We start from the raw sequence: 27980 nt of genomic DNA on the forward strand, positions 1-27980 counted from the left end.
AAGACCCTTGATGATCCGACTTCTGTGCAAGGTCCGTCCGTCGACCTAGCGGTGAGCACAAAGTCCTCTGCTATCGACATCATGGACCTTGTCGACGCGCACGTTGGGGGGATCTTAGCCGCCACTTCCACGTCGAAGGCGCATAGACAATCGAATGCCATGTAAGCAAGACAGTGAGGATCCGAGATGGAGGCGTCCGGGTTGTCATCAGGACCGAAAATGATATATAAACTCCATTGCATGCACGTTGGAGCCGAATCACATTCAGGCATCTAAAAAGAAACAAAAAAACCAGTAAGCGGGCGGCGGCTCCCGAAGGCAAGATCAGGCAACTCTGTTAGATGGGACGATCGAGCTCCAAGATGGAGAAGATGCCGGTTGCAAGTGTGATAGCTCAGATTATTGCTTGCCAGTCCGTGGCCAGTACCGTGAATAACGGGTGAATCCTAAAACACGTAGCAACGGCACGGCCCGCCTGGTACCTGGGTCCGAAGGGCGGCAATCTATCCAAAACACCTCGAGGGGTTGACCATTTGGACTTTTTTTATCAACGGGACGATCGTACTTTGGTCGTTGCACGGGGGAGTCAGAGATGATATTCGGATGCATCAAGCACGGGCCCTTGCCCTTGATGCACATTGTTTACGAGATATATGTAGTGGATGATCGAGATCAACCTGAAAGGCGGGTGGAACAGAAGTGAGGATGACAGAAAGGTCGCGCGCGGCGGCGATTGGACAGCACGGGCTTCCTCAGGTGCCGGAGCATGTACTACTACGAGTATCTTGCAGCTGCTAACTCGCTGACAGTGACAGTTGACGGGCAGAGTGATGGTCACAGTCCTGCAAGCTGCCACTGACACACTACCTACCTTGGCCGCATTAGGGCTCTGCGCGGTGGCTGTCACTCTCGCACTTGCAGTTCCTCTTTATGATTCTGAGGCCTTTCACTGTCTCATGTCCCGAGTCCCGACAGACACAATAAAGCCTATGTACAGAAGAATATCCTCAGGAAGGTTAGTAGAGAGGTTCCTCTCCGACCAGGTCAACCTTGTCATCGCCATCTGCCCACTGGACGGCACAGGACGGTACCTTGGTCACTCACCCTGGACAGTCTCCATTCGCTCCAGCTCACTCTCCTCCATTCGCTTCCAAGCATCGCCTCCTCCCGACGTGCCTCGCGCGCTCGTCCCCCAGTGAGTTTCTCAATAGTCACGAGGAACGACGGAAAAAATAAAAATAAAATCCAAAACCCAACCATCCATGATCCTGGACATTTCCCACCACTCACCCACCACCCCCGGCCACCATCCTGCAGACCATCTCAGAGGAAACAATAATCGATCATTGGAGGCTAACGCATCAAATAGGAGAATCATCTTAACAACCCCGATGATGATAGCCGCCGCTGAGTGGATGCCTCAAATCATTCATCTCCTAACACAAGCTACTAGGGCACCCACGGACTCAGGACTGAGGAACCCCGACTCCAGCCCCCTCCCAAGCCCCCGCCCCGGTGATGTCCTAATGCCTGCCCTATGGCGAAGGCGAGGATACAAGCCTAATATAGGTACCTAGCGCTGCCATATATGCTTCTATATACCCGCACGTACCTCGTTGCTTACATGTCACCCTCGATATATTATAGTTATAGAGAGCCCAAGCTCCGACAGCCCCCCTTCCCTCTCCCCATCGTCTACGTAGTCCCCTGCACAACATATTTATCCAACCCCAGCTCCGGATTAACCACCATCGATCAGAGCCTTATATTTATACCAAGGGTGCAATTGGTGCCGCGACAGCTCTTTCCCGGGGTTGTATCTCCACATGGAGTACCTACCTAGCTATCTAGGTAGCAGAAGAGTTATGCTAGTCAGAGCGCCTAACGGGAGCTCCTCGTCACAGCTGTCATCCCAGTCGTTTCTTTTTCCTTCCCCTAGTACCCTTCCTACTAATCTCCTCTTCATCGAGCAAAAGATTGCACACCACACTCCGCTCCCCCCCCTCCCTTGTCCAATTATTAATTATTTTTATCCACTATGACAAGGGTCCTGTTGAACCGGGTGGTGCGGCCTGGCCTCAGGCTCAAGTCGCAGTCGCAGTCGCATCGCAGAGCATTCAATTTCCTCCTAAATACCCCCAATCTAGTAATCAAAGAGTTGTCGAAGGAATTGTGTCTTTGCGCGTGGGTGCGCTGTCTCCACGGGGATTGCAAAGTAGGCAGTAGCCCGTCATTAGCCAGTTGGACCCTGGCTGGGTAAGAGAGTGAAGGCCACAGACCCAATTGAAATATCAGCGAGACGAGCGGTTCGAGGCGAAAATCAAAAGGGGAACAGACACCGTGGACAGAGACGAGGAGACCAATTCCAACATGCCACACACGCGGTCCTGAATATATCTTTCCAACGGGCTGTCGGGCGGACATGCCAAAGAAAGTGAATGGTTTCTTTTTCGCTCTTGTGGGCGGCTAATTTGAACTGAATCGGAACTTGACTGGATCTACACGAGAGACATTGTAGAAGGAGATTGATTATTCATTCGCAACGCCGGCCTGATTATCGCCCCAGAGCCCGAAGTAAGAACTAAGAAACCTAGCTTGAGCATCGCATCGCATCGCACATGACAATCGTATCCTGAATTAACGTACAAGTCGTCTCATCGAACTTCGTACCCCGGCAGCAGCCTCATAACCCGACATGGAGATCCGCCGTCGAGATCTCAGAGTTCGCAAACGACGGATGCATTCCGTCCCACCCCATAAACCCAGTGTCAAAGACGAGGCAATCTGGGCCCGGCCCCGCCATGTCACAGAAAATAGGAGTAGGGGCCGTGCAGGGAGGGGCGTCGGTACAGCCAACGATATTGCCCAGATCGAAACCCTCCACTGGAGAGCGTGTTAGCGGGAGCGTTGTTCCTCCACCTCCTCCTTGCGGCAAGTGCGTTGCTGTTGTTGGTGTCGTGGACTGTCGATGAAAGTATTGGTTGTAGAGAAAGTTCTTGGTCGGGGGAAGAATGTGATGGTGTTGTCGCTGGGAAGGAATGACTCGCTGTGCTTGGCGGTGAGGATGATTTGGCCTCGGGAAAGGCTGGTGCTGGCGACAGCCTCGTTCTCGTAGATATTCTTCTTGGCTCATACTAGCCATGCTGTTTATGCTCTGGCCGCTGCGAAATCTCGCGGTGATTTTCGTAGCTTTGCCCCCCTTCGCTCCGGACCGCTGACGCTGAGGGGCCGGCGGATCCGCAGCCGCTGACTTTTTGTAATTCGCCTGTTTTCTATACCGCGTTGTAGATTGGATGCCGTTTGCGATGGCCTCTTCGGTCAAGCGCCAGTAATTTACTGCCTTTTTGCCTGGCGTCGTTTCTTCTCGAACGGCTTCAAAGCCCTGTCTCGGTTAGTACAGAGATAAATCTGGAAAGAGAATTTTTTAAAAAGGATGGAGATGTACCGCGTTCATTGAAAGGTTGTGTCGAATGCTGTTTTGCCAGCCCTTGGAGCCCCGGTCTTTCCCCTTTGCCGTGTGCTTCTCGAACCATAGGTAGATGCCTTGAAGAGGCAGCTTCTTCCCAGGTGCAGTGAAGAGAGCTTCATAGATGAGTTGAGAATATGGAGGATCTGCGTTGGTGTCCTCTGCCTCGTCCATGGCAATGTCCTCATGGTCCGTCTCAACCTTGACCTGGGGGCTCACCATGCTTAGTGGCAGCGATCGATATGGCAAGGTTGCCAAGGTGGGCGATAAGCTTGTTGTCGTCGTAGGATTCGTGGACGAAGATGACAATTGCGAATGCGGGGGGAGGGCTGCGGCTGGCAGTGAGGCCTTGTACAAGGGCCTGCTAGCAGGTAGCCGCCGCGTCTCAGTCTTCAATTGCCTTGTTGGAGAATAATTGGAGGGCATCACAGGGCTGGACCACTCAGGAGAGTTGCCGCCCGGGATGATACGGGGCAGTCCGTCCGGTATTGGCGTTGACGGCGAGATAATGGAGTAGTTCATGGCCGGCTCGATGGCCCAGGGTTGCTGATACGGCATCATCGCCTCTGGACTGCTGGAGCTTGAGTCGGACCAGGTCTCGCTGGGCGAATTGCCGTAGCACACACTGGCACTGTCCAAGACAGACGAAGGAGAGGTGTCTGAGGTCGAGGAGATGGAGTGCCGCAGGGGATCACGGGCAAAAGAAGGATGGCCAAAGCGACTCATGATGAGGGTCAGGAAGCCAGGAAAGTATGAGAAATTAGGGTCCAGAAGCTGGTCTCGAGGTAGGGGGAAAGGCATATAAAATCATCAATGGAAGGCAGGAGGAGGCAGGAGCCTGCATGGCATGCCTCAGAAACGTAAGGCCCTCGTCAGGCAAAAACAAGACAGGGCTGGAGGCAATTGAGAAACAAAAAGCAACGACGGCAAAGTAGAAGTACTCTGCAAGCTCTGCTCTGCAAGTGTTTCTAGTACCTGCTTGATGCCCACTTACGTGTGACCACTCAATACAAAAGGGATGCACAGTGACTTTTGCCAACACAGACAGCAGGAGGTACAGTCCAGTACTCCCTCTGCTCTGCAAACAGCCAGATTCCATTGATTCCATGCATCCATCGCCTCTCCCTTTGAGATCCCCCAAACAAACATCCTGTATCGGCCCCCTCCTTGTCAGGGCCTCTGGAGCTTGGGAATTGGGGGATTTTATCTCCCTTTTCTCCTCCCCGCCAGCCTCTTGATCCTCCCTCGCTAAAAATAAGACGCACTGAAAAGGAAAAGAGGTCGTCTCCCGGGGTTGTTCTAGCAGATTTTGCTTCAGTTGCTGCGAGACTGGCTATTTCGCAAGTTTGTGAAACGCGATCATGCTCACATGTGGCCAATGATCCCAGCGCCGGCCGCCAGAGGCTAGATCTGGTGCTACAAGGGGGCTGCAATGGGTCTACTGAGGACTCTACGAATGCCTGAAGGACCGGGATTGAGTCCGCTGTTGGTACAGGGGTGGAGGGGACGGCCACCTGCAGCGCGCGTCCTGTCGGTCGTCCATTGTCCTGGCCAGAACCCGAGCACTGGACGAGTGGGCGGCGCTTCTGGAACTCTGACCCTTTGACGTCCTCCCGGATTTCCCGCAAAAGGTCCTTTTGAAATCTAAATGCATCCTGCAGACACTGAGGCCCTTTCCCGCTTCCCCGACCAGCCGGAACTTCGGAACCGTCATGCAGGCAGGTTGGTAGCATGGGAACGTATTCACTCCCACACCTTCCATGAACGGAAAACAATAAAAACAACCCTCGCGCACATGGAACACAACTCGGGCGAACTTCTCTAGGAGACGCGCTCACGTGATCGGTATTGGTGAGATCAAAGTACGGGCGTGGCAATTTGAGTTGCTGAGCCGAGACGATAGTACAGGACGGATCGGAGGATAAAAGGATGACGTGGTAATAAGCATTCTATATTCGTTCTGCGCACGTGCGGATCCCTAGGTCTCGTAGAGCCGCTCCTGTATCTGATATCTGATATCATATGTCCGAGCTTTACTAACTAGGCGGATACCCAATCTGTTCACAGTTGAATATTGTTCCTGACCCAATCGCAGCTTCCGCTGCTTCTCGACCCTGGGCGAACAGTTGAGGAGGCGCCATGCCGCAACGCAAACGGTCGGCACTGCGGGCCCATTCCAGAGCCTCCCCATATGCTTTATGCGGCTGCGGTGGATAAAACGACGATGCTGGCAATGACGCGCAGGGAGCCACAAATAAGGTCTTTTATTTGCGATAATAGATCTAGATCTGTTAGCCAGTGGAAGCGGCAATCAGAGTGCGGGGATAGACATACTCGTTTGAATTGAAAGTGGAGTTGCAGAATTCCCTGTGTAAGTTAGCAAATGCAACAAACATATTACGAACGGCTGCACACACCTTTTCAAAGGTGCTTTTGAACCCTCTTTCTCGCTTTGCGCTGTAGTCCCACTCCTTGTCCACAATGCGGAAAGCAATATCCTCATAGGGCGGCCCGGCCATGAACCGGATAAGGCAGGTATCCTCCTCTCCAGCGGCGGCGAATGATTGACCTCGCTTTCTTCCATGTTCTCGTTCTATGCGATAAGTAGGTGCTTTTGTTTTGTCGATGAGGTCAGGGTAGAATATATTGAACTTGTATCCTTGGACAACTTTGGGCGGCGGGTTATCATGATCATAGTGGGTTTGGTTGTACTTGTTCCATTCATAACCCATTTGGACGCGGTTGAAATAACGTGGTTTGCGGGGCCGATATTTGTTTGCCCATTGCGGCTGTGTACCGGTGCTGACAGACTCTTCGCCAGTAAAGATCTCTTCATTCTCGCTGACTCCCTTAGCAAGCTCCCTTTCGTACAAAGCTTTGGTCGCTTGAGAAAAGTCTTCGTTGGGGATGGAGGAGAAACGGGTTGAATTGCTAGCAACAGGAGCACTGCCAGGAGTACCGGTAACAGGAACTGTAGCCTTTTCGGCTTGGCGTTGTCGTATAGGAACATATCCCATCTTCAGGATTTTCTGACGCTCGCGGGCCTATCCTCAAGAATCAGTATAACCATCTCAACGGAGACATAACACTTTTTGGAGAAAAGAGTAACGTACCACCTGATCGAGGAAGACCTCTTCCTCCAATACCTCGTATATCTTATCCTCTGGGCGAATTTGGAGCAAAGGGTCGGGGTCAAGACCACGGAACTCCTCAGGGTTGATGGCCGTAGCTTGGGTTATATCACCGCGGACCACGGGCGCCAACGGCGCCAGTTTGGATCGTACGGATTCGGCTTCTTCGCGCTGTTGTTGACGAAGGTTTCGAACACGCTCATCTATGACAGCCTGGTAGACGTTCTTCAGCTTGGCGCGGGCCTTCCAGACTGTGAGACTCCGCAAAAGCTCCTCCCAGTAATCCGTATCAATGGGTTCATTAGAGTCCAGCTTCTTTCTGACCTGGCCTTCAAGGGTTTGCAGCTGTTCGTATGATTTGGGGCTAAGAAGTTTATTGATATCGGCAGCGACGGAGTTGAGTGCACGTCCTTCAGGAGCCGTAACCTTTTGTCGATCTTTGCATATCACTTTCATCGTCTGCGTGAGGTTAGCTCTGCTATACATAGAGATCCTTGAGAGAAATTACCTTCCAATAATCCCTATTCTGAGAATTCGACTCTAACCCCAAGAATGTATCAATATCCTTCTCCAAATCACCCAACTGGCTTTGAGACAGTCCCTCAAAGACGCCCTCGGGGTCAATCAAGTCCAGTTCCGAGTCTGCAATCTCGTCATCGAGCGGGTTTCTCGTCGGATCGATCACCCGCAGCATAACCGTGAGCCAGTCGATCGGTTTCGCGCGACCCTCCTTGACTCGGATTTCGGCCTTTTTCTTGGCCTGCTTGAGCACGAAGATATCCTCCTGTGCCACCCATTCACGCACTCGCTCATCCTCCTGTAGTTGGTTCAGCCGCATCTGATCTCTCATACCCCGGGCATGAGATTGCGTCGGTCGCGCATCGCGATCTCGGTATCTATCGTTGTCATATCGCTGGTCTCGCTGGTCGGATCGGGCGTATTTTTTGTGAGAATCTGAGTGCGGCGATCGTGATCGGAATCTCTTCGTCCTCGGTCTATCTGGGAATCGCGATGTCATGTTGTGTCGCTTGTGGTTGTTTTATGGTCTGAAGTCCAGAAGGCGAGCCTGGAGAAGCTCTCGAGCCGCTGATCTGAACTGCCCAAGGCGGAAGGTGTGCCGCTCGGCAAAGCTTCTCTAAGAACCTTGGAAGCTTTTTATCAGATACTGAAGACATCATTATTGACCTTTGTGAATTCTACAATCTCAGTAAGATATTACTATTACTATTACTTAGTTTTAAAGTGTGACTCAATCAGTCAATCAGATAAGCATTTGAACAGGTGTTTGAAAAAGGGATATAGTGTAAATCCTACTCGGTCAAAAGCATATCCCGATTTCAAGTATATGGTCATAAATCATTACTACTGCTCTAGAGCGCCGCTATTCCAAAGCACTGAACTGCACAACAAATATACATAGAATCTCAAAGCACTCAAAAGCTAGAACCTCCGCTTCTTCTTCGCAGGTGCCTTACTCTTTGCCTCAAGCTGCCTTTTCAATTCCTCACGCTTCCTATCTGCCCTCTCTTGCTCAGTTTCTTCACGTTCTGGCTCTGGGGGTGCTGGGGTATCCTTTTTGACCATACGGTCAGCAGGCGCTAAAGCGCTAGGCGTACTTTCTCGGAGTCCTTTCCTGTCCTTCTTTTCCTCGTCCCCCACCTTCTCCCAGGTTGGCGTCGGGGATACGCTTTCTCTAGGCTTGGTGTTGGACTTTGGCTTGGCCTTTGAACCGCCGATAACGCCAAGTTTACCGATAGGTTTATTCTTCTTGGGTTCGGACACTGTTTGTTGTGCTTGTGTTCGTAAATCTGGGTCGGGAGACTGCGAGTCTTCATCGGGTTTCGCTTGAGATGGAGATTGAGACCGAGTTTCAGGTTCAGGCTCTGGCTCTGGCTCTGGCTCTGGTTCTTTCTTCTTCTTGCCTCCAATAACACCCAGTCCGCGAGAAGGTTTTGGAGCCGTTTTCCTGGTGTCGTTGTTTGCTTTGGTTGTTTTAGGTGGCTCATCATCCATTGTTCCGTCGTCGTCTTCATTTAACGGCGGTTTAAGCGGTTGATGTTTCGTGGTTTGTGGTGAGGTTGTTTTTGCTTTTGCCTCTGGTGGGCTTGGTGCTGGTGCTGGTGATGGCTCCTTAGGCTTAGGCTTGGCCCCTTTTTTGCCCCCAATGGTCCCAAGACCCTTTGATTTCCCAGTTGCAGCCAATTTGGGGCGGATTGCGGGGGATTTCTGTTGCTCTAATGCTAATTGCTTTCCCTTCCCTTTGCCCCTGTTTGGGAGTCGTACATCTTCGTCTTCTGATTGTGTCTCTTCATCTGCATCCTCGAAGACAGCCTTTGGTGGAGTTTCAGCGGGCTTCTTGAGCTGGGGTGGTGTTTCTTGTCGCTGAAAGGGGTGAGATTTTGACTTTGTTTGATGCGTTGATAGCTGGTTAACGTACCTCGAACTCTTCATCGCCGGTCTCCGAACCCGCGTCAGTATCTATATCCATGGCATCCAAAGACGGCTTGGTCTGTTGACGTTTCTTGTTACTCTTCTGCGGCGTGGAGATTATTGTAGGGCTGTCGGATACGGTAAGATCATTCCACCACTCATCTGGTGGGGGCTTTAATGAGGCTGACTCTTTGGAGAATTGACCTGACACCGCCGCGACGATATTGCCGGCAAGGCCGGAGTCATTGGCTGATTTGTCTACTTCTTCAAGCCATGACTTCTCGTTGAAAGGGGCGAGGCCTTTGATGTACTTTGCCGCCTGTGCAAGCGTTGGGCCTTTACGGCCGGATCTCAAACCAGAAGTACCAGGGAATATTGTACTAAGATCGATACCCATGGCTTCGATCTTGTCAAACAGCTTTGAGAGGACCCAGTCCTTTTTGCCCAGTTCCTCTATGAGTGATTGTTGACGAGCCGCGCGATCACCTTCAGCGCGGATGAGAGGTAGAAGTAGATGGCTGGTGGTGGACGACTGTGGCTCCCTGAACAAATGTAGACGCCATTCGAGTGGTCGAAGCGGAGCAGGAAGTTTTGAAGTGACGATGAGCGCAAAACCCTGAGTCTTGTCGTGTGTCTTGGGGGTAAGAATGGAGCTACTCCCAGGCCCGTTCTGTAGCCCCTCTCCAATTTTCTGTAAGAGAACTTCAAACTGTTCAGGGTCCTCGCTAGGGTCAATTGTGGTGTCTTCCTCGTCAGCTCTCTTGAGAATTGCCTTCCGGTCTAGGCGCTCCGACCAGATATAGCTGAGGTCTGTCATAAAGAGCTCATAGCCGCTTGCTGTGGTGGAATACTTGAACAGAAGAGGTGGCAAATTCCCTTGATTGGAGAGGCGTAACTGTTGCCATGCTGTTGACATTATTGTCCTCACCTTTTGGGTGATTGACAGAAGCAAAGAAGATAACGCGATACCACTCGAAGTCAAAAGTCTTAGTTGTTGTTGTTGTTGGCAGGCAGCCCAGTGGTGAAGGCAACAGTGCACGGGCCACTTTTAAATGACAGACCTTCCGTCCACCTTCGCGCCTTTCGCAGCTCGAATCAACAGAACATCTACTTACTCCCACCTTTTTTCTGACTCGGGCCTTCACTCTCATGGCCGTGACCATCGCATTACTTTGTTCAGAAAGTTTACTTGATCGCCTCTTGGGCGCTTGCTTAAAATAACTGCGATAACCCCAACTTGGAGTTAAGCATTATACGTAGCTAGAAGGCGCTCAAGCAGGCCCGGTGCTCGGCAAGGCACTCTTGCAAAGTGGGGTCATGGTAGAAATCAGAACAAAGTGAGAAAAAGTCATGGGGCGAAGACTATCTTGAAAAGATAGAGTGCAGTATGCTGGCCCAAGTCACTGTGGCGGCCCACGGGCTTGCCAGGTTGGGCGCTTCGTCATGCGGAGTTTCTGTGTTATTTTATGAAAGCTTAACTGGAGATTCATGATTTGGGCTGCACCCGTCATGGGTGTAGTTATATGCTACGGTACATATCATTATCATTGAGGGCATTATTGAGCACAAACTTGGGCACGACGCCCAGTATGCCTGGCGCCTATAGGCTGTCTCTATCAACTAAAAGCACAGTGTATGGTGGCAACGGGGATGCATCCTGCCCGAAGGAGGTAATTATTTAGAAAAGAAGAACAAGAGCCCAGTGGCCAGATAGCTCTTTGGGCTTATAAGGCCCAATCTCGATATGGTTTACCCAAGACTGGTGCGATTCGAGCCAGTTCTCTGGGGCTGCTGTTGCTCGCTAGGCGTGACAAGCCGCACCTTTTTGGGGGACGACATAGTGGTCGACGTAGTCCCACCGGGAGCAACATTAGCAGTCACGGTGTTGCTTGAAGACACATTTCCCGCTTGGGCACCAACACCCAACATCCCTCGAACCTTTTCGACGGCTTTACTCTCCCCTCGTGTCCAGGTGTCGCGTTTGACGAACCCTACACCGGCCTTTCGGCTGGCGGAGTCGCGCTTCTTCGATTCCTCGAGAAGAACGTTGCGGTTTTGTTCACGGCGAGGTCCTGGACCGCAATCGTGCATACATCCTGGAGTCGCGCAGCCACCTTCACTTACGTCAACGTCTTTCAGCCACGTACTTATACAAGCAAGATGGCCGCCGTGACCGCAACCCTGGCACCAGGACCAGAGAGCAAGTCCTTTTGTGCTTGGAGGTTGGTACTGCGTTTCAAAATCCTCCGACGAGATAGGTTCGGTGGAAATGGGTTCGGTGGGCGAGGAATGCGATGACGAAAGAAGACGCGAAGAGAGGGCAGTATGTAAGTCATGAGAGAGGCCGCCGGATGAAAGACTCTGCTCCGCAACCCATTCCGGTGGCGGTTCAAGGCTCAGACAGATGGAACAGGCCTCTTGAGGAGTATTGCAGCGGTAGCAGCGAGTGTTGTCATTCTTGGGGTTTTCATACGGTCTTTTGCATGTGAAGCAAAAGACGTTCATATAAGTATCTCCCTGGGCATATTCGTAGACCGCGGGATAAGACGAGACGCAGAGAAGACGAAGTTCGGCTGCTTCGATATACATGGATTGGCGGACGAGGGTTTCATTGTATGCTTTGAATATGGTTTCACTCTCTTGCCTTGGGAGAATATTTTCGCAGTCGTCGAAGAGAATATGTAGCTTTTGAAGCAAGTGCGCGGCAAATTGCACATCAACATGTGTACTGCTGTGGTAGTGTCTGATCGCCTCCGTCAGAAGCAACTCTGCGCTCCAAGGATCATCTCTCTCCATATTAGACATGATGGGAATCGGGGTTTGGAAGACCTCGTCTTCGGATTCAGCGCTACCACCCATCGACTCACCGTTGGTGGTTCCAGCTGGACCCGCTAGCTCCTGCTTTTCTTCGTGCATAGTCGTCAGGGGTGTCGATTCCTTCAACAGCGGAGGGGGAGTTGAGGGCCTGTCCAGATGGAGATAGTCATTATTTGCAAGGTTTTCTCCAAACAACTCATCCGCCTGGAACGCTTCTTCCGCCATAGAACTCGTCGTGAGAATCGAATCACTGCGTGTCCTGAGCAGTGTCTCATTCCTGGCTGCTATTTCATGGCCGTTGGTAACGCCATGTCCCTCCGACGCATCATACAGCACTGCCGCAGAACTAAAGGAGGCAGCCGGTGACTTTGAAGGACGAGAGCTTGCCGTTGATGCAGAAAACATTGGGAAACTCTCCGATGATTCATGGCGATGGAAACCAGGTTTTGCGGTTTCCGCGTGCGACTCAAGGGACAGTAATCTCTTCGGAAAATATTTGTAGTCACGGATAGCTGCTCTTTTGTCCTCCAGCTTCTGGTCAAACTCGTCGACCTCCGAAAGCTCTTTTCTCAGTCTAGGTGGAGCTCGCATGTGCCAATCCGCCCTGCCAGCAATTGCTAATGGAGCAGATCTCTGTTCTTCCTCAATCTCATGAAGACTTGCACCACGTGGTGGCTCGGACGGCGGGCTGTCAGAAGGATTGCGCAGACTTCCGCCGCTATCATTGGATTCCCGGTGCTGAAACTGATGAGTAGGACGAGAGTCGATATCTGAAATGGACGACCAGCCGTTCGAAGCCATGGTATCCTGGTTTGAGCTGAGAACTGACGGCGGCAAAGGCTGAATGTCCTCGGCGTCATTCAATGACCTGATCTGGGCTAGAGAACTATCATAAGAGTCGGACGGAGAATCTGGTAAAGGCTGAGCGAGAGGTGTTGTCATGTTTGACGCACTTTCAAGTTCAGAGAGAGAATGTTTCGTCGATCCGCCCTCTATAACCCCCTTGAAGAAGCGACTCTTCATTTTCTCGTGTCTTGCATCCGCCGCCGCCGGGAGACTTGCCTGGAGCTCATTGGAAGGCTTCTTTTTAACGGTGCGAGCGCCATTATTAGGGATGTCATCTTTCTGCCTTGCTCGGAGTTCCTCCATAATAGCATACTTTGCTATGCGCCATGTCTGCGCGAGCTTGAGGAGCGTAATTCCCTCGGCGCACCGCGCATTTTGGTCAAGCGAATATAAAAGCCGGCGTAAAAGGTCCTTCTGTGTGCCATCAAATCTGCCTTGAAGGAGAGGTGAGTACTGCCGAGCAAGATATCGAAACGTTTCTCTATCCATAGTAGCTCCAGCAACGTTTCCCACCATTCCCGCCTGACGCAGCGCTATGGGCGTAACCTTTGGAAATAGTTTTTCAAGTGGGAGGACTGGTAGTGCTATTTCTGGCGGAGTGCTGCCAAGCGACTTGGAAGTACGGACACTGCTGGACTTGCTATGTCGAGGCCGGAGAGAAGCAAACAATGGCTCATCAACAATCTCGTCTGTTTCTGTCTCAATCGTTTCATCGCTCATACTCTTTTCTTCATGACCGATGAATTCGTTCGAGCTGAGACCTAGGGTGCTCCTTCTAGGACGCTTTTGGCCAAAGGCAACAATCTCACCACTAGGACTCCAGGCCACCGAGCAAGTTGGGCGTTGATTTACCATCTGCGGAGCATAGCGGATGTCAGTCTGGGTGAAGACACCGCTATCACCTACGGTCCAGAGAAGGTCCTTTGAGTGCCACAGCAAATCAGTAGCAGGGGAATCGTAGCGATCGAACTCTCGGAAGGGAATATAAGGCCGGCGAAGATCCCACAAGTGAGTTCGTGGATCATCCTTGTCATACGAAGTCACTACTTGGAACGATTGCCAGTCACCAGAGCCTTCTAGCTCACTGGTCCATGATGGCGGACGCCAGCGGACATTGAGAACCGCCTGAGGCGTGCGAAACACAAACGTGGGCTTTTGTCTCCGTTCTGACGTAGACTTGGAGTCCCAGACTTTCACTTGTCTATCCGAGCCGCCAGAAACCAGGTGTCGGCCGTCCGGGTGCCAGTCAACAGAGTAGCACGGTCTATCGTGGGCGGTGATGCGCAAGACAGCCACATTCGGTTTGCGCCAGTCCCAAAATTGGACTGTACCACTATCTGTGGCTGATGCAAAGACGACCCCGTCGGTGGGAGACCATCTCACGTCACGAACGGCATCACTATTGAGTGGAAACTGGTCTCTACTTCCACATACAGCAACACCAGAGTCTGTTGGCACGGTCCGCAAATCCCACATGCGGACAGTGGCATCCTGACTGCCAGAAAGAATCCATGCTGGCTGATGTGGATTGAATGCTAGTCGGTGAACCTGGCGGCTGTGACCCTGAAACCTGCAGAGCTCTAGCCCATTCCTGTGCAAATCATAGACGACGATGCGGCCGTTGGCCACCGCGGTGGCGATAATTTGATCGTACGGTCCATGTGACCATTTCACGTCCTTTACCGTCAGCTGGTCCTTGCGCGTGTTTCCGCTTCGGTGAGTGGAGGAGTAACTGATGATAGCATTGCGTAGGTTGAACTCTTCGGACGAATGGTCGGAAAGAACTCGAATAGTTTTGAGAATCTCCTTTCCTCCGACTACTGCATGTGTCCGTTGCGGGGAAATATCCAAGGCAGCAATCGAGATGCCCGTTTTATGGGTGACCGTCTGTGATGCTCCGGGCCTACCAAGAAACGAGTGTTAACAGTGCTATTTCATTTAGTTGCGCATCTATGGATTTTATAATAACGGATGCCAATGCAATAACAAGGTATTACAGAAAGTTTCTCGCCCTCTAAAATAAGAGGGGCGGGGTAATGGAAGGGAAGGGGGGTCAATGGTAGGGGAGCGGGAGACTATACAAAGACCTGGACAGAGAAGAACGGACAGCAGCAGACACGTCCGCGCGCACTTCAGGAGCGTGTGGGCTAGGAGGCCGAGAGCCCGTCAAAAACGGCTGGGCGAATCTCGCAAGAGCACTGGCAGCGCGGTGGGAGTACTTGCTCTGGGTCTGTTGTACGGGAGCAGGCGGAGGAGGAGGGGGCGGAGCTGGGGAAGAGCTGCCACCACGCGTGGGCAACCGGGGAAGGTCGGACATGCTTCAGTCTTTCACGCAACGTCCGTCGTCAAGACGGGAAGTCTATCAAGACCTAGCCCAAAGCAGACCGGGGCTTCATGGTCGTCAATAATGAAAGCTGGCGACAAGCTGTCAGGAGTGCTTGAAGTGGGGAAGAGCTTCAGATTGAGCCGGTGACCAGTGACTGATCTCTGCGGAGATTCAGCGTGCCAGCCAGTTGGAAGAGGGGTGATGCGATTAGTCAGGCTGCACTTGCGTAGGTTGGCTCAACCTAGATACAGATGGACGAGTGAGAGTTAAGATGAATTGTGTCTCTGTCAAGCAAGGAACTCATGCAATTGGATTCCGCGGATGCTCAAGTTGGTTCCCGCTAGGAAGTAAAGCAGTCACGCGTGGTGAGGTACTAATCAGGCCTAGTGTATTCTTGGTGTAATACTACCTAGTACTAGTACAAGCATTTCTGTGGGGAAGAGCGTAAAATACCAGCATTAAGTGTCTCGGATGTGGTAATTTTCAAGCCAACTTCTATTTTTTGCCTTCGCTGACGAATTGACCTGTCCAGCTGATATGTCACTGGCGCACTGTATCCCAAGTTCTTATTTTGCCTCCCTTGGAGTCTTTCGAGGGTGTTGGGTTGGGTATCCCTGTGGCTTGATCTCAACAGGGTTGGATGGATGCAGTAGCAAACGGAACAAAAGGGAGGGATCCGGCCTGCATGCAGCTTTGATCTTCAAGTTCAGCAAGGGCGGTGTAGCTGGACTCGAGGATGCGATGTTGTGTCCGTCTGACCGTGACGTGGAGAAGAATGGACAGAGGATGGGAGGACGAATTGGACGACGTGAAAGATTCCAAGTTGATCATGAGATTCGAGTTCATCCTGTTGTGTTATCTACGGAGTAGTCGATATCGAGACCTTTCCAGTCTAACAGTTAACGGAGATGTTTTAGACCATCCACAGCTCCGGGTCTCATAGGCGGGGTTCCACTGGCAACTGTTGATCGGAAAGGATAGGATCATTCCATCCAGCAGCATCAGCCGTATGCTAAAAAGCAGTACTCCGTAGTAATGGAGTGGCGGGCAGGTCTCAAATGTGCAAGTATGAAAGCGTCGAGGGTCCGTCTGATGGCCAGTGCGAGCAAACACAGATCTAGCATCATATGCACTTGTTGGATGTAAGTTTCAATTTGCCTTTCCAGGGTTCAGTCCGTGCTCTGCTCCTGTAACAACCTTGAAGCTTAACCTTCTTTCTCTCCTCGAAGCATCAATCGTCTCATGCTATGCTTAGCAGTACCGTGACATACGTCAACTTCAAATTACTCTGATTTTGAGACTGTTACCGCCATCTCGCCTACTAGTACACTCTATGGAGTACGTTGTATGTGTCAAGTCTACAACTTGTTGATTGCCTGTTCTCATTGGGCACTGGACCTCTCAGCTCCGGATGTTGTTGTCCATTGATGATCTTCTCCTACCAGCCAGATCCTGGGGACTCTGACAAACAAACGCACACAAGTTTGCATCCACAAACTTTTTTTATGTCCAATTTAAATTTGGAAACTCTATAAAACCGCCTGGGACCTAGGTACATAGATGTCTCCTCCAGGCCGGACTCAGGAGAACATGAAGAACCCCCTGGTTAAGTTGCCGGTGCCTCTGCCAGACTCCGGAAAATTCTCACCGTACAAGGAGAGAGCCGGAGAGATTATTCCTCAAGGATTCAGTTCCCTAAAATTGCGACTCCAAAAAGTCCTTTGAGCCTTGAGAAAATAATCCCTCTTTTTGCTTTTTGGCTGGGACCACCGAGCGTTTTAGTGCAGGACCAGGTCTGGGTCCAACAGCTGTGCACTAGTCCAGTCCGGAATTGTTCTGGACACAGGGCACTGCTGCACATGCACCACACCGTCATTCTCCATTCTTCATACCGGCTCTACTTCTTCCCAATCTCTGCTTCGTCTACTAGTATTTGTATCCTCCAACGATCCTTTCCTCTCTCTCTCCTCTCCTCTCTTTTCCCCTTTCTTCTCCTTCCTCTTCTCCTCCTCCCCCCTCCTGCTCATGTTCATAGCTCCATTTTCGTCTTGGGTAGTCCATTCTCCGGAGTCTGCCCGCCTCTTCTTCTTTTCTTTTGCCCTCTACCCAGTATAGCCATTGTATTCACTACGCGCGTGCCTTGTTTCCGTGCTACGACATTCTTCCAATTGCTCATTTTTCGTCCATTTTCTCTGTTACTTCTTTTGCTGTAGACATATCTGTCTCTCAGAAATACTAATCGGAGGCGAAAAAAGAACCCCGGCGCGCGGAGGCGTGCTCCTCTGTCGATCTCTTCAGCAACCACCAAGCCTGCCTAGACTCGACCTCCGAACCCTGTCCCCTCATTACCTCGTCGATCTGTCGTCAACTCGTTCCCGTTCGCAACCATTATTACACTGCATTGGGCGGAACTGGTCGCCGTGTCATGGAATAACTTTGATTGACGGCCTCTGTTAAAGTTGGACCTTCCGCGAGGGAGTTCCATGATGGGTCACAATCACGTAATGCTGGGCTCGCTAGAGTACCTGCGGACAGGTTATCCAATCCTGCTCCTCGTTGCTTTTGCGTCAGCATTTGTGGCCAATTCAATTGTGACAGCCAAAACCGCGTCCCGAAACACCAAAGCTTCACAAACCGGTCCAGGCGGCAGGCCCCTTCCGAAGCGTTCAAGGAGCACTGTGGCCGTGGTAAAAGCGCCACAGAAGTTCTCCCGAAATGCAAAACTATGTTTCAAATGGCTGTCCTTCTTGGTCCTGGTCACACTGGTTACGGAAGCCGCCGTTAACGTGACCCATGTGATGATAGCCAGATCAGAACAATGGTGGTGTGGGCAAGCTGTAGTGGTATGACATTCTACCTGCATGTGTGGTACAAAAACACCGCATTGTGATTCAATAACCTGGCTAACGCTTGGCAGATCTACACAGTAGGATCCTTCTTCGATTATGCCATCATCCTCGTCTCGCTATTGGATACCGATCCGTCACCCACATTCGCTCAATTCATCCCATGGCTTCTAGCCGTACCTATCGAATTCGCGATCCTGGGGCTTTCACTGTCCATATACAGTCACCCGCATCATGAACCGGTGGTGGGAAACCCCACTGGTGGCCCGCTTCGCGAAGGGTTCACTCTATGGGAAATTGCGGTAATTGTCTGCAACAGCATCCGCCTCCTGCTCTTATTCATCCTAGTCCTGTTGTATACTTGCGGTTCCTTCCGGATTTCGTGTAACGCGCACAAACCCGGCCGTATTCAGGACGACGGGCCTACGGAAACTACGGGACTTCTTCACTCTGGTACAGAGAACGGTCATGCCTATGGTGCAGCGAATGGTTCTCACCCCAACCAGCAAGAGTCGAAGCCTACAGACCCGTGGGTTCGCCCAACAACTGTGCCATCCACCTCCTGGTGGGAGTATCTAAGCGGCTATTCCTTATTCTTCCCATACCTATGGCCGTCCAAGTCTCGCCGGCTACAGCTTGTTGTGCTCGTTTGCTTCCTGCTTATCGTTCTTCAGCGTGTCGTCAACGTCCTCGTCCCCTATCAAGTTGGTGTAATTACCAGAGCCTTGTCCAACCAGGGCAACGAATTCCGTGTGCCGTGGTATGAGATTTGCTTATACATCTTCTACCGTTGGCTACAGGGCAACCAGGGGCTTATAGGATCTCTACGTTCCAGCTTATGGATACCAGTCAGTCAGTATTCCTATATGGAACTTTCGACAGCTGCTTTCGAACATGTCCATAGCCTTAGCCTGGATTTCCATCTTGGAAAGAAGACTGGCGAGGTTCTTTCGGCTCTGAGTAAAGGCAGCTCTATCAACACTTTTCTAGAGCAGGTCACCTTCCAGGTCGTTCCGATGTTGGTCGACCTCTGCGTCGCAATTGTTTATTTCCTCATTGCTCTTGACGCATACTACGCTCTTGTGGTTACGATTGTGACGTTCTGCTATCTTTATGTGACTATTCGTATGGCTCAATGGAGAGCAGAAATTCGGAGGAAGATGGTCAATTCCTCTCGGCAGGAAGATGCAGTGAAGTGAGTTCCCTGCACATTACCTCTTGTAAACTTTTTTTTTTTTGCTCATATGACACACGCAGAAATGATTCTATGGTTTCATACGAAACCGTAAAGTATTTCAATGCGGAAGACTACGAGTTTGGACGGTACCGAGGCGCGGTGGCTGACTTTCAGTCCGCCGAGTATCACGTCCTGTTCTCTCTCAACCTCATGAACACCTCGCAAAACACCATTTTTATGCTGGGCCTGCTGATTGCATGCTTCATTGCCGCTTACCAAGTTTCAATTGGCCAGCGAGATGTAGGTCAATTTGTCTCTCTGCTCACATACATGGCCCAATTGCAGGGGCCCCTTAACTTCTTCGGAACCTTCTATCGTTCCATCCAGTCCGCTCTGATCAACTCAGAGCGGCTTCTCGAGCTGTTCAGAGAACAGCCTACAGTTGTTGACCGACCTAGCGCCCGACCATTACCGGTGTGCAAGGGAGACATCAAATTCGACAGTGTTGAGTTTGCTTACGACGCCCGTAAACCTGCTCTGAATGGTCTAACATTCCATTGCGAACCTGGGACCACGACGGCCCTAGTCGGTGAGTCTGGTGGAGGAAAGTCCACCGTTTTCCGCCTACTGTTCCGATTCTATAATGCGGGAAGAGGCCGCATACTAGTCGACGGTAATGATGTGGAAAGCATCACCATTGACTCCCTCAGAAGGCACATTGGAGTGGTGCCTCAGGATACTGTTCTCTTCAACGAGACCCTGATGTACAACTTGAAATACGCAAACCCCAATGCCACGGACGAAGATGTCTTTGATGCTTGCCGGGCAGCCAGTATCCACGACAAGATCACATCATTCCCTGACGGCTACAACACCAAGGTTGGTGAGCGCGGTCTGCGCCTAAGTGGTGGCGAGAAACAACGCGTAGCTATCGCTCGGACCATTCTCAAGAATCCGCGGATCATTCTCTTGGATGAGGCTACAGCTGCGCTTGATACTGAGACGGAAGAGCATATCCAAAGCGCCCTGTCTACCCTTTCTCGGGGTCGCACAATGCTCGTCATCGCACACCGACTGAGCACAATCACAACAGCGGACCGTATTCTGGTGCTCAGCGAGGGGCAGGTTGCAGAAAGCGGGACGCATGACCAACTTCTTGCTATGAAGGGCCGATACGCGAGCATGTGGCGCAAGCAAATCCGTGCTCAGAGAGCCGCAGCAGAAGCCCAGGTGCTACAAGACCGAGCTCAACGCTTGCGCAGTGCCTCAACTTCGGCGGCCGCGGATGACAGCTCTAGCCAGTCCGACGAGGACCAAAACAACAACCGTGGCACAAATGCAAACCGACAAGTGCAGTTTCACCACCCATAGGGTGGTTTCTTGACGACAGTCACGCGCTGATTTACCTTATGCATCATCTATTGCAACACAAGAACTTGATTTAGAAATGGCGGGCGGACCACTTGATGCTCTTGTAGAACTGAGCGGGGAGCGGGCTTTTACTTTTGATGTTTAAACTGCTTCACATGCTCCTTATTGGGGGCTAAAATGGCGTTTCGGGTGATATACGACTTGTTATGACTTTATTTGATACAGGTTCTGGGCCTCCTGCGAGAGGTAGCAGAGCAGCTCTAGATTATTGAAAGCTTGGAAACATGCCGTATCATAGTATCTTCTTCTAATAGAAATGTCACTTACTCAGAAGGCTTACCTTTGCATTTTGCTTTCGTCCAGGGTGACAAGACTGTCATCGCCAGGCTTCCTATTGGTTGAGTACTATTAACGCCTTGCGAATCAGGCACTAATCACTTTTAACTTCAGGTTGTAACCTCCGCAGCTTCTCTCCACAAGTTATCTACCTTGCTATTTGGACCTCAACTTGCATCTAACTTCTATTTGCATATATCCTGAAGATGCACCCACCATCTCTCCAGCTCCTCCGAGCTCTGCGTACCTCCCTCACGAAGGGCCCCAAATCCACCAGGCCACTCTGCGCAACCCCAAATCGAATTCAGCCTCTCAGCTCCTTCCTCAACCAGCACCGCAACTACAGCAATGGGTCCTCCAATTCCCCGGCACCCATCCGTCCAACGCGCATGGTCTCACGCTCCCACCCAGCAAAGCCGCGCAGCCATGACCGCGGTCCCCCATCGCAAGAAGATACCCAGACTGATTTTGCCGCTCTAAATGTCCTCGGGAATATTCCTGCGCCGACGACCGCCGTTGACGCCTGCCTAGACTCTGGCTTTCATCTCGATAACGGGGTGAAGATTACAGATGGCGATGGTGTGTTGCTAATCGGTGGGGAGGCGTTCTCGTGGAGACCATGGAAGGCAAGAGAAGACGGGGAGAAGAGTGGCATGGTAAATGCAAAGGGTCAGTTTGAGGTTGACGAGCAGGCTTGGGGGGTTTTGGATTTGGTTTGGCCTCGTCCTGGTATGTCTTGCCTTTGCTTTTCCTATGCTTCTTCGGCCTGTCCTAGTATAAAGGGTTCTAACTACGGTAGATCTGTTGATACTTGGAATGGGAGCCTCGGTGATGCCATTATCTCCAGAGACGAGGAAGCATATCAACTCTCTGGGAATTCGGGTCGAAGTTGTGGATACGAGGAATGCTGCCGCGCAGTTCAACCTGCTCGCCACAGAGCGTGGAGTTTCCGAGATTGCTGCAGCGATGATCCCTATCGGGTGGAAGGGGATGTGATGGTCATGCGCTTCTTTGCTTAATCTGTATCATATTTTGCATATATCTCAAATTCAACTCCGAGTGCGTTTTTAGGAACTCGTAACTACGGTGTAGTTTGTAATGTTTTAGGATCTCTTCAGTTGGGTGGATCTGACGTAAATCGGCGCCAAGAAATCCAGCCAAACCCCCAACTTCTGACTGAACCCTCCAGCTGTTCCTCCGCATCCCCAAAAGTATCATCATTTCTCGCTGCGTTCCTTCACCATGCCGAGAGAAGAGCCGCTTTTGGCACCGCGAATATCGTCCGAGCAATCGTCTATCCGAAATGCTGAAGAAGAAGACGCCTTGCTAACCGGCGAGCGTACCCGCTCCGGACACCACCACCGCCGCGGGTGGGGATTCTGGAGAGAAGTCGGTCTGTTCGTCTGGGCGCTGATAGCCACCGTCGCCGTTGTCGTTATTGCAGTCGTGTACCAACATGAAACGAGCCGAGCGCAGAACGATGGGAAACACTCTTGGGGCCCTGGGGGCAAGCCGACCGGGAAACGTAACCTTATCTTTATGGTGTCGGACGGGATGGGCCCAACCAGCCTTACAATGACTCGCAGCTACAAACAGCTGACCCAGGGACTCCCAGCTGACGAGATTCTCGTGTTGGACAAGCATATTCTTGGTACATCGCGCACGCGGTCGAGCTCGAGTTTGGTGACCGATTCGGCAGCCGGCGCGACGGCCTTCTCGTGCGGGTCGAAGAGTTACAACGGCGCCATCTCTGTGCTTCCGGATCACTCGCCCTGTGGTACCGTACTCGAGGCTGCGTCTTTGGCGGGTTACAAAACCGGTTTGGTGGTGACCACGCGCATCACCGATGCTACGCCGGCTTGTTTCGCATCGCATGTGAATCTACGACAATACGAAGATCAAATCGCGGAGCAGGAGATTGGCGAGCATCCTCTGGGACGGGTGGTAGACCTCATCATGGGTGGTGGACGGTGCCATTTCTTGCCGAATACAACCGATGGAAGTTGTCGGGCTGACGACCGTGATCTGATAGCTGTTGCCAAGGACAAGGGTTTTAGTTATATCAATGACCGCAAGGGCTTCGACGGCCTGGATGGCGGTGCAGATGCAAAATTACCACTCCTTGGACTTTTTGCAGAGAAGGATATTCCATACGAGATTGACCGCCGATCCCAGAATGACGTCTATCCCTCTCTGGAGGAGATGGCCCGTTCGGCCCTTAAGATCCTCAGTGAAGCCACCAGAGACAGCGAGCAGGGATTCTTCCTCATGATTGAGGGTTCGCGGATCGACCATGCGGGCCACGGCAACGATCCAGCTGCTCAAGTCAACGAAGTCCTTGCCTATGACAAGGCTTTTGCGGCTGTCCTCGAGTTCCTCGACAACGACTCCACGCCAGGTGTCCTTGTCGGCACCTCTGACCATGAGACTGGCGGCCTTGCCGTTGCCCGTCAACTCCACACGACCTACCCAGAGTACCTCTGGCTACCTGGCGTCCTCGCCAACGCAAGTCACTCTGCTGAATTTGCCGCTCAAGAGCTGTCGGACCACCTCAACGAGCAACCAGATAAAGAGGCTTACACCCGCGACCTCCTCAAGAAATCCCTAGGTGTCGAAGACGCCACCAAGGAGGAAGTAGACGCCCTCATCGACCCCGACAACGAGATCCCGCCTTCCTACGTCTTTGCCGATATCATCAGCCGCCGTGCCCAAGTCGGCTGGTCGACACACGGCCACTCAGGTACGTACATTTCCTTCTACCCCTTTTTCTATACAAATCCATCATTTGCCTAACAACAAAAAAAAAAAAAACGCAGGCGTCGACGTAAACATCTACGCCTCCTCCACAAAGGACGCTTGGCCGCTTCAAGGAAACCACGAAAACACTGAAGTTGGCTCCTTCCTCGCCAGTTACCTCGACCTCGACGTCGCCGCCATCACAAAGCGCCTCCGGGACGCGGAATTCTGGTCCTACTCCACCTCTCAAGACGAAATGGCTACAGCGCCATCGAGCTTCAACTGGCTCGGTGACCCGCTCGGCCAAGATGTCCGCACTGAAGGGCTAGATAGCTATCATGGCGAATTTAAGAAACGATCTGTCTTTGGGGATGAGTGTGGGTGCGGGGCAGCACATTGAGCTTTGAATGCATTTGGGGCTTTTTCTTTAGGGGACTATATCGTCCTGTTTTGGCTATATGTTGTTTACTCGGTGTTCGGGCTCTGTCTTTCTCTCTACTTGCGTGTAAGAGATGCATGCACGCATGTGATAACTCTCAGATGATTAATCCACATCTAGCATTTATTTGTCGCTATATGCTTTTTTGGCGTTGCTCGGTTGGTATACATGCAGACACCTACATACACATACACAATGCCTACCTACATTGGTATAACATAACCGCATTGCTATTTCGTCTCACTCCAAGTACTTTCACTCTTCCTGTCGCTTCTCGTGAGGTATCTGCTCTATGAAGAGCGGCAGGGGTAGAGTAACTCGAGTACTGAGCTATCAGATTTAAGCAATACCCTAAATATACTATGCTGTAGCCGAGCCCGCATGAGGACAGAAAGCAGCACAAACAAGATTGGGTATCCCTTCATCAGGGTAAGATCTGAGAACACAACACATGCCGATGTAAGACCGATGAGACCACAAGAGAGGACTGCAGAGATGAAGAGGAAGAGCGAGGTATTATATTTGCAACCAGGCGACCAAGCACGGCTCACTGTACAAGGAGGAGCAAGAGAGACTAGAGACTAGATATGAGATACTCGCCAGTAAAAGTAAGGTTTGTTGAGTAGAAACTTCACTTAAAAGCAGTACGGCTCCGGCGCAAAGGACGCGTTCGTGCGCGAATCATTAAGTGTAACATCAGGGACATCCGAGCCAGGGTTTCGAGCAAAAACAGATGCATAAGTAATCAATAATCAGTCAACCAATAGACATGTGAAGAGAGAAAAAGAGACGATATGGGTGGTGAGAAAAGCAATGGATATCAAGTTCAGTGGTAGGTACCGTGCCGAGAAAAAGGGTGCCGGGTTGAAGTATAGAACATGAATAGAATGTGTCAGAAGATGAGACGGCAGAAATTCGTATATTTAAAAAAGGAAAACGCAGCCACGCGTAATGCTGTTGTTTGTCCAGGAGGGCAAAGCGGGGAATGTAGAAGAAATAAATAAATAATATCCAAGAATGGGTGAGAGAAGAAGAGTAGTGACGACGGTAGGAATTTCACAGGGTAATCAGGACGACAATTGCAACCAGGACGGCGAAGAAGGAGCCTTTCAAGACGCGCTCGTTGGGAGATGCGGCCGCGTTCTCACCATCCTCGCTGCTGGTGTCGGTTCCCTGATTAAAAGTGCCAGGGGCGTTGGTGCTAGTTGACTCTTCCCCAGTTCCAGTAACAGAGGAACCGCCACCGCCCTGGCCACCAGTACCACCAAGGTTCGGGGGAACTGTGGAGTTGTTGGTGATCGTACCGGTAGAGTTGCTGTTGCTGTTGTTGCTGGTGGAGTTGGACCCAAGGTCCATGTCAAGACCGGTAGCACCGAGGGATGCAAGGACGGTCTTGTTGTCGGTGATTTCCACAGAAGCTTCAAGACCCCTGTCATCCTTGAAATCGTAGGAGACATCACCCTCGATATTAGTGCCAGACGGGGGGTCGTAGCACTCCACGGTCACTTCGCCGTAAGTGGCATAGTAGTAACCCTTAGTCTTGATATCCTCGTGGTCCCAGTCTATTTCACCTCCAGCCCACTCGATAGTTCCCTGGGCGTTGCTGGCTTGTCCGGCGGGCCAGAGAGACATTTGCATCCGGGACGGGGTCTGAGGGTACTCGTAGCGGTTGGAGGTTTCGTTAAAAGTAGATTCCTTAGTGAGGGTACGGACGGTTTTGCCGTCAATGTTCCATTTCAGCTCTTCAGGGCTCCAGTCGATTTCATAGTGGTGCCACTCCTCGAAAGTGTCGCCGGAATCAACCTTGGACGCGTCACCGTTGGTCCCTACAACGATTAGTCTCCTACAAGAAAAGAAAGCGGGTATGCTTACAGTCCAGAATTCCCTGGAAGTACCAGTTGGTCTCGACCTGGCTCAGATCGGCACCGACCCATTCGTAATCGATCTCGTCCTTGGTATCGGAGAGAAGGATAAATGCAGTGACCACACCCTTACCGCGGCTACTCTTGATGTTGGCACCAATCTTGCCGTACCAGATATAGTGGTTGTTCGCGAAGAGAGATCCCACACTGTTCTTGGGCATGGTGAGAAGGAGATTTCCGTCCTCAAGCTCGGGGTATCCGCTGTAAACCCAATCGGATTCGGTAGCGTTGCCGAGATATTCGTTGTTTGTAGCGGCATTATCAAGGTTGTCCCACTTGTAGGTCTTGCTCTGGCAAACGGGCATGGGGGCGCAGGAATCGAGAGAGTACGACATTAGGGGATCGCATCCACCGAGACAGTAAGCGCCCGTACCACATTGTCCGTATACTAGTGGAAGATAAGCCGGTGAACCAAGTAACTCAGGATCGACTTTCAAACATACCAGAGCAACAAGGGTACTTCTCAGGGCAGTGCTCGTCGAGACTGCAATTCGGAGGGGTGAAATCATCGTCTGCGGCGACGGCGCTAGTCGCCAGGTAGGCGAAGATAAGAGCGGGTGCGAGGCGCAACATGGCAGCGAACTGGCTTGAATCTACTCCAAAGCCAGGATCATATACAGAGTTTCTAAGAAGACGGAGAAGGGTCAGTTTAAAACCGAGCGAGGGAGTCAGGGCATAGTGGAGGTGGGCCTGGGCCGAAGGTCTTTGTGAACGGGCAAGCTCTGCGATCCACTTCAGGGGATTGTGCCGGAACTGGACAGGAACGACCCTGGACACGTTCTCTTGACCGGGCAGATAGACAAAAGACGTCGGAATGACAGGCGTTGCTTACCAAAAAGGAGGCAGAAACCGCGTTCCAGATATACAAGGGCAATATAGTATAGGCGTTTGTAAATGGGTATATAGCGCACCAATCAACGAGGGACTGCGGGAAAAAGGGGACCTTTATCACCGCTGAGAGAGGGCCGATATGGAGGAGAGACAAAGTGCTCTGCTCCTGAGGCGATGGGGTAGGTGAACGAAAGAAGAAATGAATGACCGGATCGAGGAAAAAGAGACCAAGAAGGAAAAGGGAGGGAAAAGCGCTGTTAAATCATTTAAACGGCCGCCTTGATTCTGGAGTTGCAACAAAGTCGGGGTTTTTCAAGGTTATCCGCTCCTGTATGCATGCGGGTCTGCTTGTAATTACAATACGCTACGATGAAGATAAGAGGGCTGAGATGAGCCCATACAGCTTTGAGCGCAGTCTTTTAGGAGATTAATTGGCATGCCAGAGTCAGCACCATGTCAGCGCAAAGAACCGCTAAGACTCTTTTCGTTTGGCTCCACAGTTTTCGCTTGAACCTGATGTCTCACTTCAAGTCATGAGGATATTTTTGGTCAATTGCCATTTGCCACACGGTCACAGCTAGCTGTAAGTAAGTGAGCCAGGCAACTGTGTGCGACTGCTACTACTACTATCTACTTCTTAGTGACCATTAAGTTCCAACAGCAACCTTTAATTAGGCCTGGAAACAACTTTCCCGAGTGCCAGTTCAATCTCTCAGTCTTGTGACCCTTGTCCGAAAACAGTCCCTGGCGGTCCCTTATCGCCAATACCGTAACGACGGGTCTCAGTACCGGTAATACTGGTAAGAAACCAGGGAATGCCCACCCTCTAGTGAACTCAATAAAAAGAGCTAAGAATAACCGGCATAGTAACTCAGTCACAGTCTTCCAGGTCTCCAAGATATGCCCTGCTTCAGACCTGCTCAGATTGTATTCTTGGGCGCTTTTTGTCGACCTTCAAATGCAATTCTACTACCCCGTCAAAGCTTCGGTCTAGAAGAGTCCCTCGCGACGAAACCGATTGAACTGAAGCAACCCCCTTGCTTCTCAGATCGCAAGGCATGCGCCCACTAACCTTTCTACCGCGTGGCAACGAGACAATTTCATCCAACTTGACGTCAAATCGGCATTCCAGGTGATGTTGCCCTTTTTCCGCGACCAGATTTACCCCAGTCGGAAAATTGTCAAGTGGGACTCGGAACCTTGGTTCTTGGGCTGTTCACGGCATCTCTAGATCAATGGCTGTTGTAGAATACCTCTTGACGACAACATCGTTTCCGAGTATTACTTTTGGCCATGCAAGGCACAA

The 27980-nt window shown here is 51.4% G+C and overlaps 10 protein-coding genes across 10 annotated transcripts; 3 read left to right on the top strand and 7 right to left on the bottom strand.

Annotated features, from left to right (window-relative positions):
* Positions 1 to 1693: 1693 nt before the first annotated feature.
* Positions 1694 to 2667, bottom strand: BJX68DRAFT_246593 (uncharacterized protein; the record flags this gene model as incomplete). Its single annotated transcript, XM_071041672.1, has 2 exons — positions 2647 to 2667; positions 1694 to 2590 (listed from the first exon to the last, which is right to left on the bottom strand). A coding segment is annotated over exon 2 (401 nt), but the record flags the coding sequence as incomplete, so codon positions are not given.
* On the bottom strand, positions 2554 to 4192 carry BJX68DRAFT_278969 (uncharacterized protein; the record flags this gene model as incomplete). The annotated part of the gene is made up of 3 exons (XM_071048641.1): positions 2554 to 3382; positions 3446 to 4067; positions 4113 to 4192. 3 exons carry the CDS (start codon positions 4190 to 4192, stop codon positions 2684 to 2686), a joined length of 1401 nt encoding a protein of 466 aa, XP_070894057.1. The 3' UTR covers positions 2554 to 2683.
* A 176-nt stretch (positions 4193 to 4368) lies between these two features.
* On the bottom strand, positions 4369 to 5478 carry BJX68DRAFT_186176 (uncharacterized protein). Its single transcript, XM_071037299.1, has one exon. The coding sequence runs from the start codon at positions 5197 to 5199 to the stop codon at positions 4471 to 4473; it is 729 nt and encodes a 242-aa protein (XP_070894058.1). The 5' UTR covers positions 5200 to 5478; the 3' UTR covers positions 4369 to 4470.
* On the bottom strand, positions 5465 to 7641 carry BJX68DRAFT_186159 (mid region of cactin-domain-containing protein). The gene is made up of 5 exons (XM_071037298.1): positions 7106 to 7641; positions 6580 to 7056; positions 5884 to 6510; positions 5801 to 5833; positions 5465 to 5748 (listed from the first exon to the last, which is right to left on the bottom strand). The coding sequence occupies exons 1-5, from the start codon at positions 7613 to 7615 to the stop codon at positions 5731 to 5733; spliced, it is 1665 nt and encodes a 554-aa protein (XP_070894059.1). The 5' UTR covers positions 7616 to 7641; the 3' UTR covers positions 5465 to 5730.
* Positions 7642 to 7945: 304 nt separating this feature from the next.
* Positions 7946 to 9999, bottom strand: BJX68DRAFT_186193 (uncharacterized protein). The gene is made up of 2 exons (XM_071037300.1): positions 9035 to 9999; positions 7946 to 8979 (listed from the first exon to the last, which is right to left on the bottom strand). The coding sequence occupies exons 1-2, from the start codon at positions 9941 to 9943 to the stop codon at positions 8038 to 8040; spliced, it is 1851 nt and encodes a 616-aa protein (XP_070894060.1). The 5' UTR covers positions 9944 to 9999; the 3' UTR covers positions 7946 to 8037.
* A 116-nt stretch (positions 10000 to 10115) lies between these two features.
* BJX68DRAFT_246601 (WD repeat protein) lies at positions 10116 to 15309 on the bottom strand. Its single transcript, XM_071041673.1, has 2 exons — positions 14772 to 15309; positions 10116 to 14593 (listed from the first exon to the last, which is right to left on the bottom strand). The coding sequence occupies exons 1-2, from the start codon at positions 15005 to 15007 to the stop codon at positions 10777 to 10779; spliced, it is 4053 nt and encodes a 1350-aa protein (XP_070894061.1). The 5' UTR covers positions 15008 to 15309; the 3' UTR covers positions 10116 to 10776.
* Positions 15310 to 17318: 2009 nt separating this feature from the next.
* Positions 17319 to 20737, top strand: hmt1 (putative vacuolar ABC heavy metal transporter (Hmt1)). The gene is made up of 3 exons (XM_071048642.1): positions 17319 to 17859; positions 17934 to 19057; positions 19120 to 20737. The coding sequence occupies exons 1-3, from the start codon at positions 17500 to 17502 to the stop codon at positions 20408 to 20410; spliced, it is 2775 nt and encodes a 924-aa protein (XP_070894062.1). The 5' UTR covers positions 17319 to 17499; the 3' UTR covers positions 20411 to 20737.
* Positions 20738 to 20894: 157 nt separating this feature from the next.
* Positions 20895 to 21820, top strand: BJX68DRAFT_246608 (Mth938-like domain-containing protein). Its single transcript, XM_071041674.1, has 2 exons — positions 20895 to 21475; positions 21546 to 21820. Exons 1-2 carry the CDS (start codon positions 20953 to 20955, stop codon positions 21740 to 21742), a joined length of 720 nt encoding a protein of 239 aa, XP_070894063.1. The 5' UTR covers positions 20895 to 20952; the 3' UTR covers positions 21743 to 21820.
* Positions 21821 to 21943: 123 nt separating this feature from the next.
* BJX68DRAFT_186236 (alkaline phosphatase) lies at positions 21944 to 24092 on the top strand. The gene is made up of 2 exons (XM_071037302.1): positions 21944 to 23486; positions 23563 to 24092. The coding sequence occupies exons 1-2, from the start codon at positions 21989 to 21991 to the stop codon at positions 23880 to 23882; spliced, it is 1818 nt and encodes a 605-aa protein (XP_070894064.1). The 5' UTR covers positions 21944 to 21988; the 3' UTR covers positions 23883 to 24092.
* A 505-nt stretch (positions 24093 to 24597) lies between these two features.
* Positions 24598 to 26750, bottom strand: utr2 (putative cell wall glucanase (Utr2)). The gene is made up of 4 exons (XM_071037303.1): positions 26676 to 26750; positions 26287 to 26468; positions 25794 to 26231; positions 24598 to 25747 (listed from the first exon to the last, which is right to left on the bottom strand). Exons 2-4 carry the CDS (start codon positions 26414 to 26416, stop codon positions 24978 to 24980), a joined length of 1338 nt encoding a protein of 445 aa, XP_070894065.1. The 5' UTR covers positions 26417 to 26468; positions 26676 to 26750; the 3' UTR covers positions 24598 to 24977.
* Positions 26751 to 27980: the final 1230 nt, after the last annotated feature.

This window comes from Aspergillus pseudodeflectus, assembly GCF_044049435.1.
Source record: "Aspergillus pseudodeflectus strain CBS 756.74 chromosome Unknown BJX68scaffold_65, whole genome shotgun sequence".
In the NCBI taxonomy this organism is placed as follows: domain Eukaryota; kingdom Fungi; phylum Ascomycota; class Eurotiomycetes; order Eurotiales; family Aspergillaceae; genus Aspergillus; species Aspergillus pseudodeflectus.

What these genes read in the sequence shown, in the direction of transcription:
- hmt1 (XM_071048642.1), top strand. Translation starts at nt 17,500, where the DNA reads ATGATGGGTCACAATCACGTAATGCTGGGCTCGCTAGAGTACCTGCGG. An exon ending in GGTGTGGGCAAGCTGTAGTG is followed by an intron (nt 17,860 to 17,933) that starts GTATGACATTCT and finishes AACGCTTGGCAG; the next exon opens with ATCTACACAGTAGGATCCTT. An exon ending in CGGCAGGAAGATGCAGTGAA is followed by an intron (nt 19,058 to 19,119) that starts GTGAGTTCCCTG and finishes TGACACACGCAG; the next exon opens with AAATGATTCTATGGTTTCAT.
- BJX68DRAFT_246608 (XM_071041674.1), top strand. Translation starts at nt 20,953, where the DNA reads ATGCACCCACCATCTCTCCAGCTCCTCCGAGCTCTGCGTACCTCCCTC. An exon ending in TTTGGTTTGGCCTCGTCCTG is followed by an intron (nt 21,476 to 21,545) that starts GTATGTCTTGCC and finishes TAACTACGGTAG; the next exon opens with ATCTGTTGATACTTGGAATG.
- BJX68DRAFT_246601 (XM_071041673.1), bottom strand. Translation starts at nt 15,007, where the DNA reads ATGTCCGACCTTCCCCGGTTGCCCACGCGTGGTGGCAGCTCTTCCCCA. An exon ending in TCTTCTCTGTCCAGGTCTTT is followed by an intron (nt 14,594 to 14,771) that starts GTATAGTCTCCC and finishes GTTTCTTGGTAG; the next exon opens with GCCCGGAGCATCACAGACGG.
- BJX68DRAFT_186236 (XM_071037302.1), top strand. Translation starts at nt 21,989, where the DNA reads ATGCCGAGAGAAGAGCCGCTTTTGGCACCGCGAATATCGTCCGAGCAA. An exon ending in GTCGACACACGGCCACTCAG is followed by an intron (nt 23,487 to 23,562) that starts GTACGTACATTT and finishes AAAAAAACGCAG; the next exon opens with GCGTCGACGTAAACATCTAC.
- utr2 (XM_071037303.1), bottom strand. Translation starts at nt 26,416, where the DNA reads ATGTTGCGCCTCGCACCCGCTCTTATCTTCGCCTACCTGGCGACTAGC. An exon ending in GAAGTACCCTTGTTGCTCTG is followed by an intron (nt 26,232 to 26,286) that starts GTATGTTTGAAA and finishes ATCTTCCACTAG; the next exon opens with TATACGGACAATGTGGTACG. An exon ending in CTTCCAGGGAATTCTGGACT is followed by an intron (nt 25,748 to 25,793) that starts GTAAGCATACCC and finishes TAATCGTTGTAG; the next exon opens with GGACCAACGGTGACGCGTCC.
- BJX68DRAFT_186176 (XM_071037299.1), bottom strand. Translation starts at nt 5,199, where the DNA reads ATGCTACCAACCTGCCTGCATGACGGTTCCGAAGTTCCGGCTGGTCGG.
- BJX68DRAFT_186159 (XM_071037298.1), bottom strand. Translation starts at nt 7,615, where the DNA reads ATGACATCGCGATTCCCAGATAGACCGAGGACGAAGAGATTCCGATCA. An exon ending in AGGTCTTCCTCGATCAGGTG is followed by an intron (nt 6,511 to 6,579) that starts GTACGTTACTCT and finishes TCTTGAGGATAG; the next exon opens with GCCCGCGAGCGTCAGAAAAT. An exon ending in TCAAAAGCACCTTTGAAAAG is followed by an intron (nt 5,834 to 5,883) that starts GTGTGTGCAGCC and finishes TAACTTACACAG; the next exon opens with GGAATTCTGCAACTCCACTT.
- BJX68DRAFT_186193 (XM_071037300.1), bottom strand. Translation starts at nt 9,943, where the DNA reads ATGTCAACAGCATGGCAACAGTTACGCCTCTCCAATCAAGGGAATTTG. An exon ending in CCGGCGATGAAGAGTTCGAG is followed by an intron (nt 8,980 to 9,034) that starts GTACGTTAACCA and finishes CACCCCTTTCAG; the next exon opens with CGACAAGAAACACCACCCCA.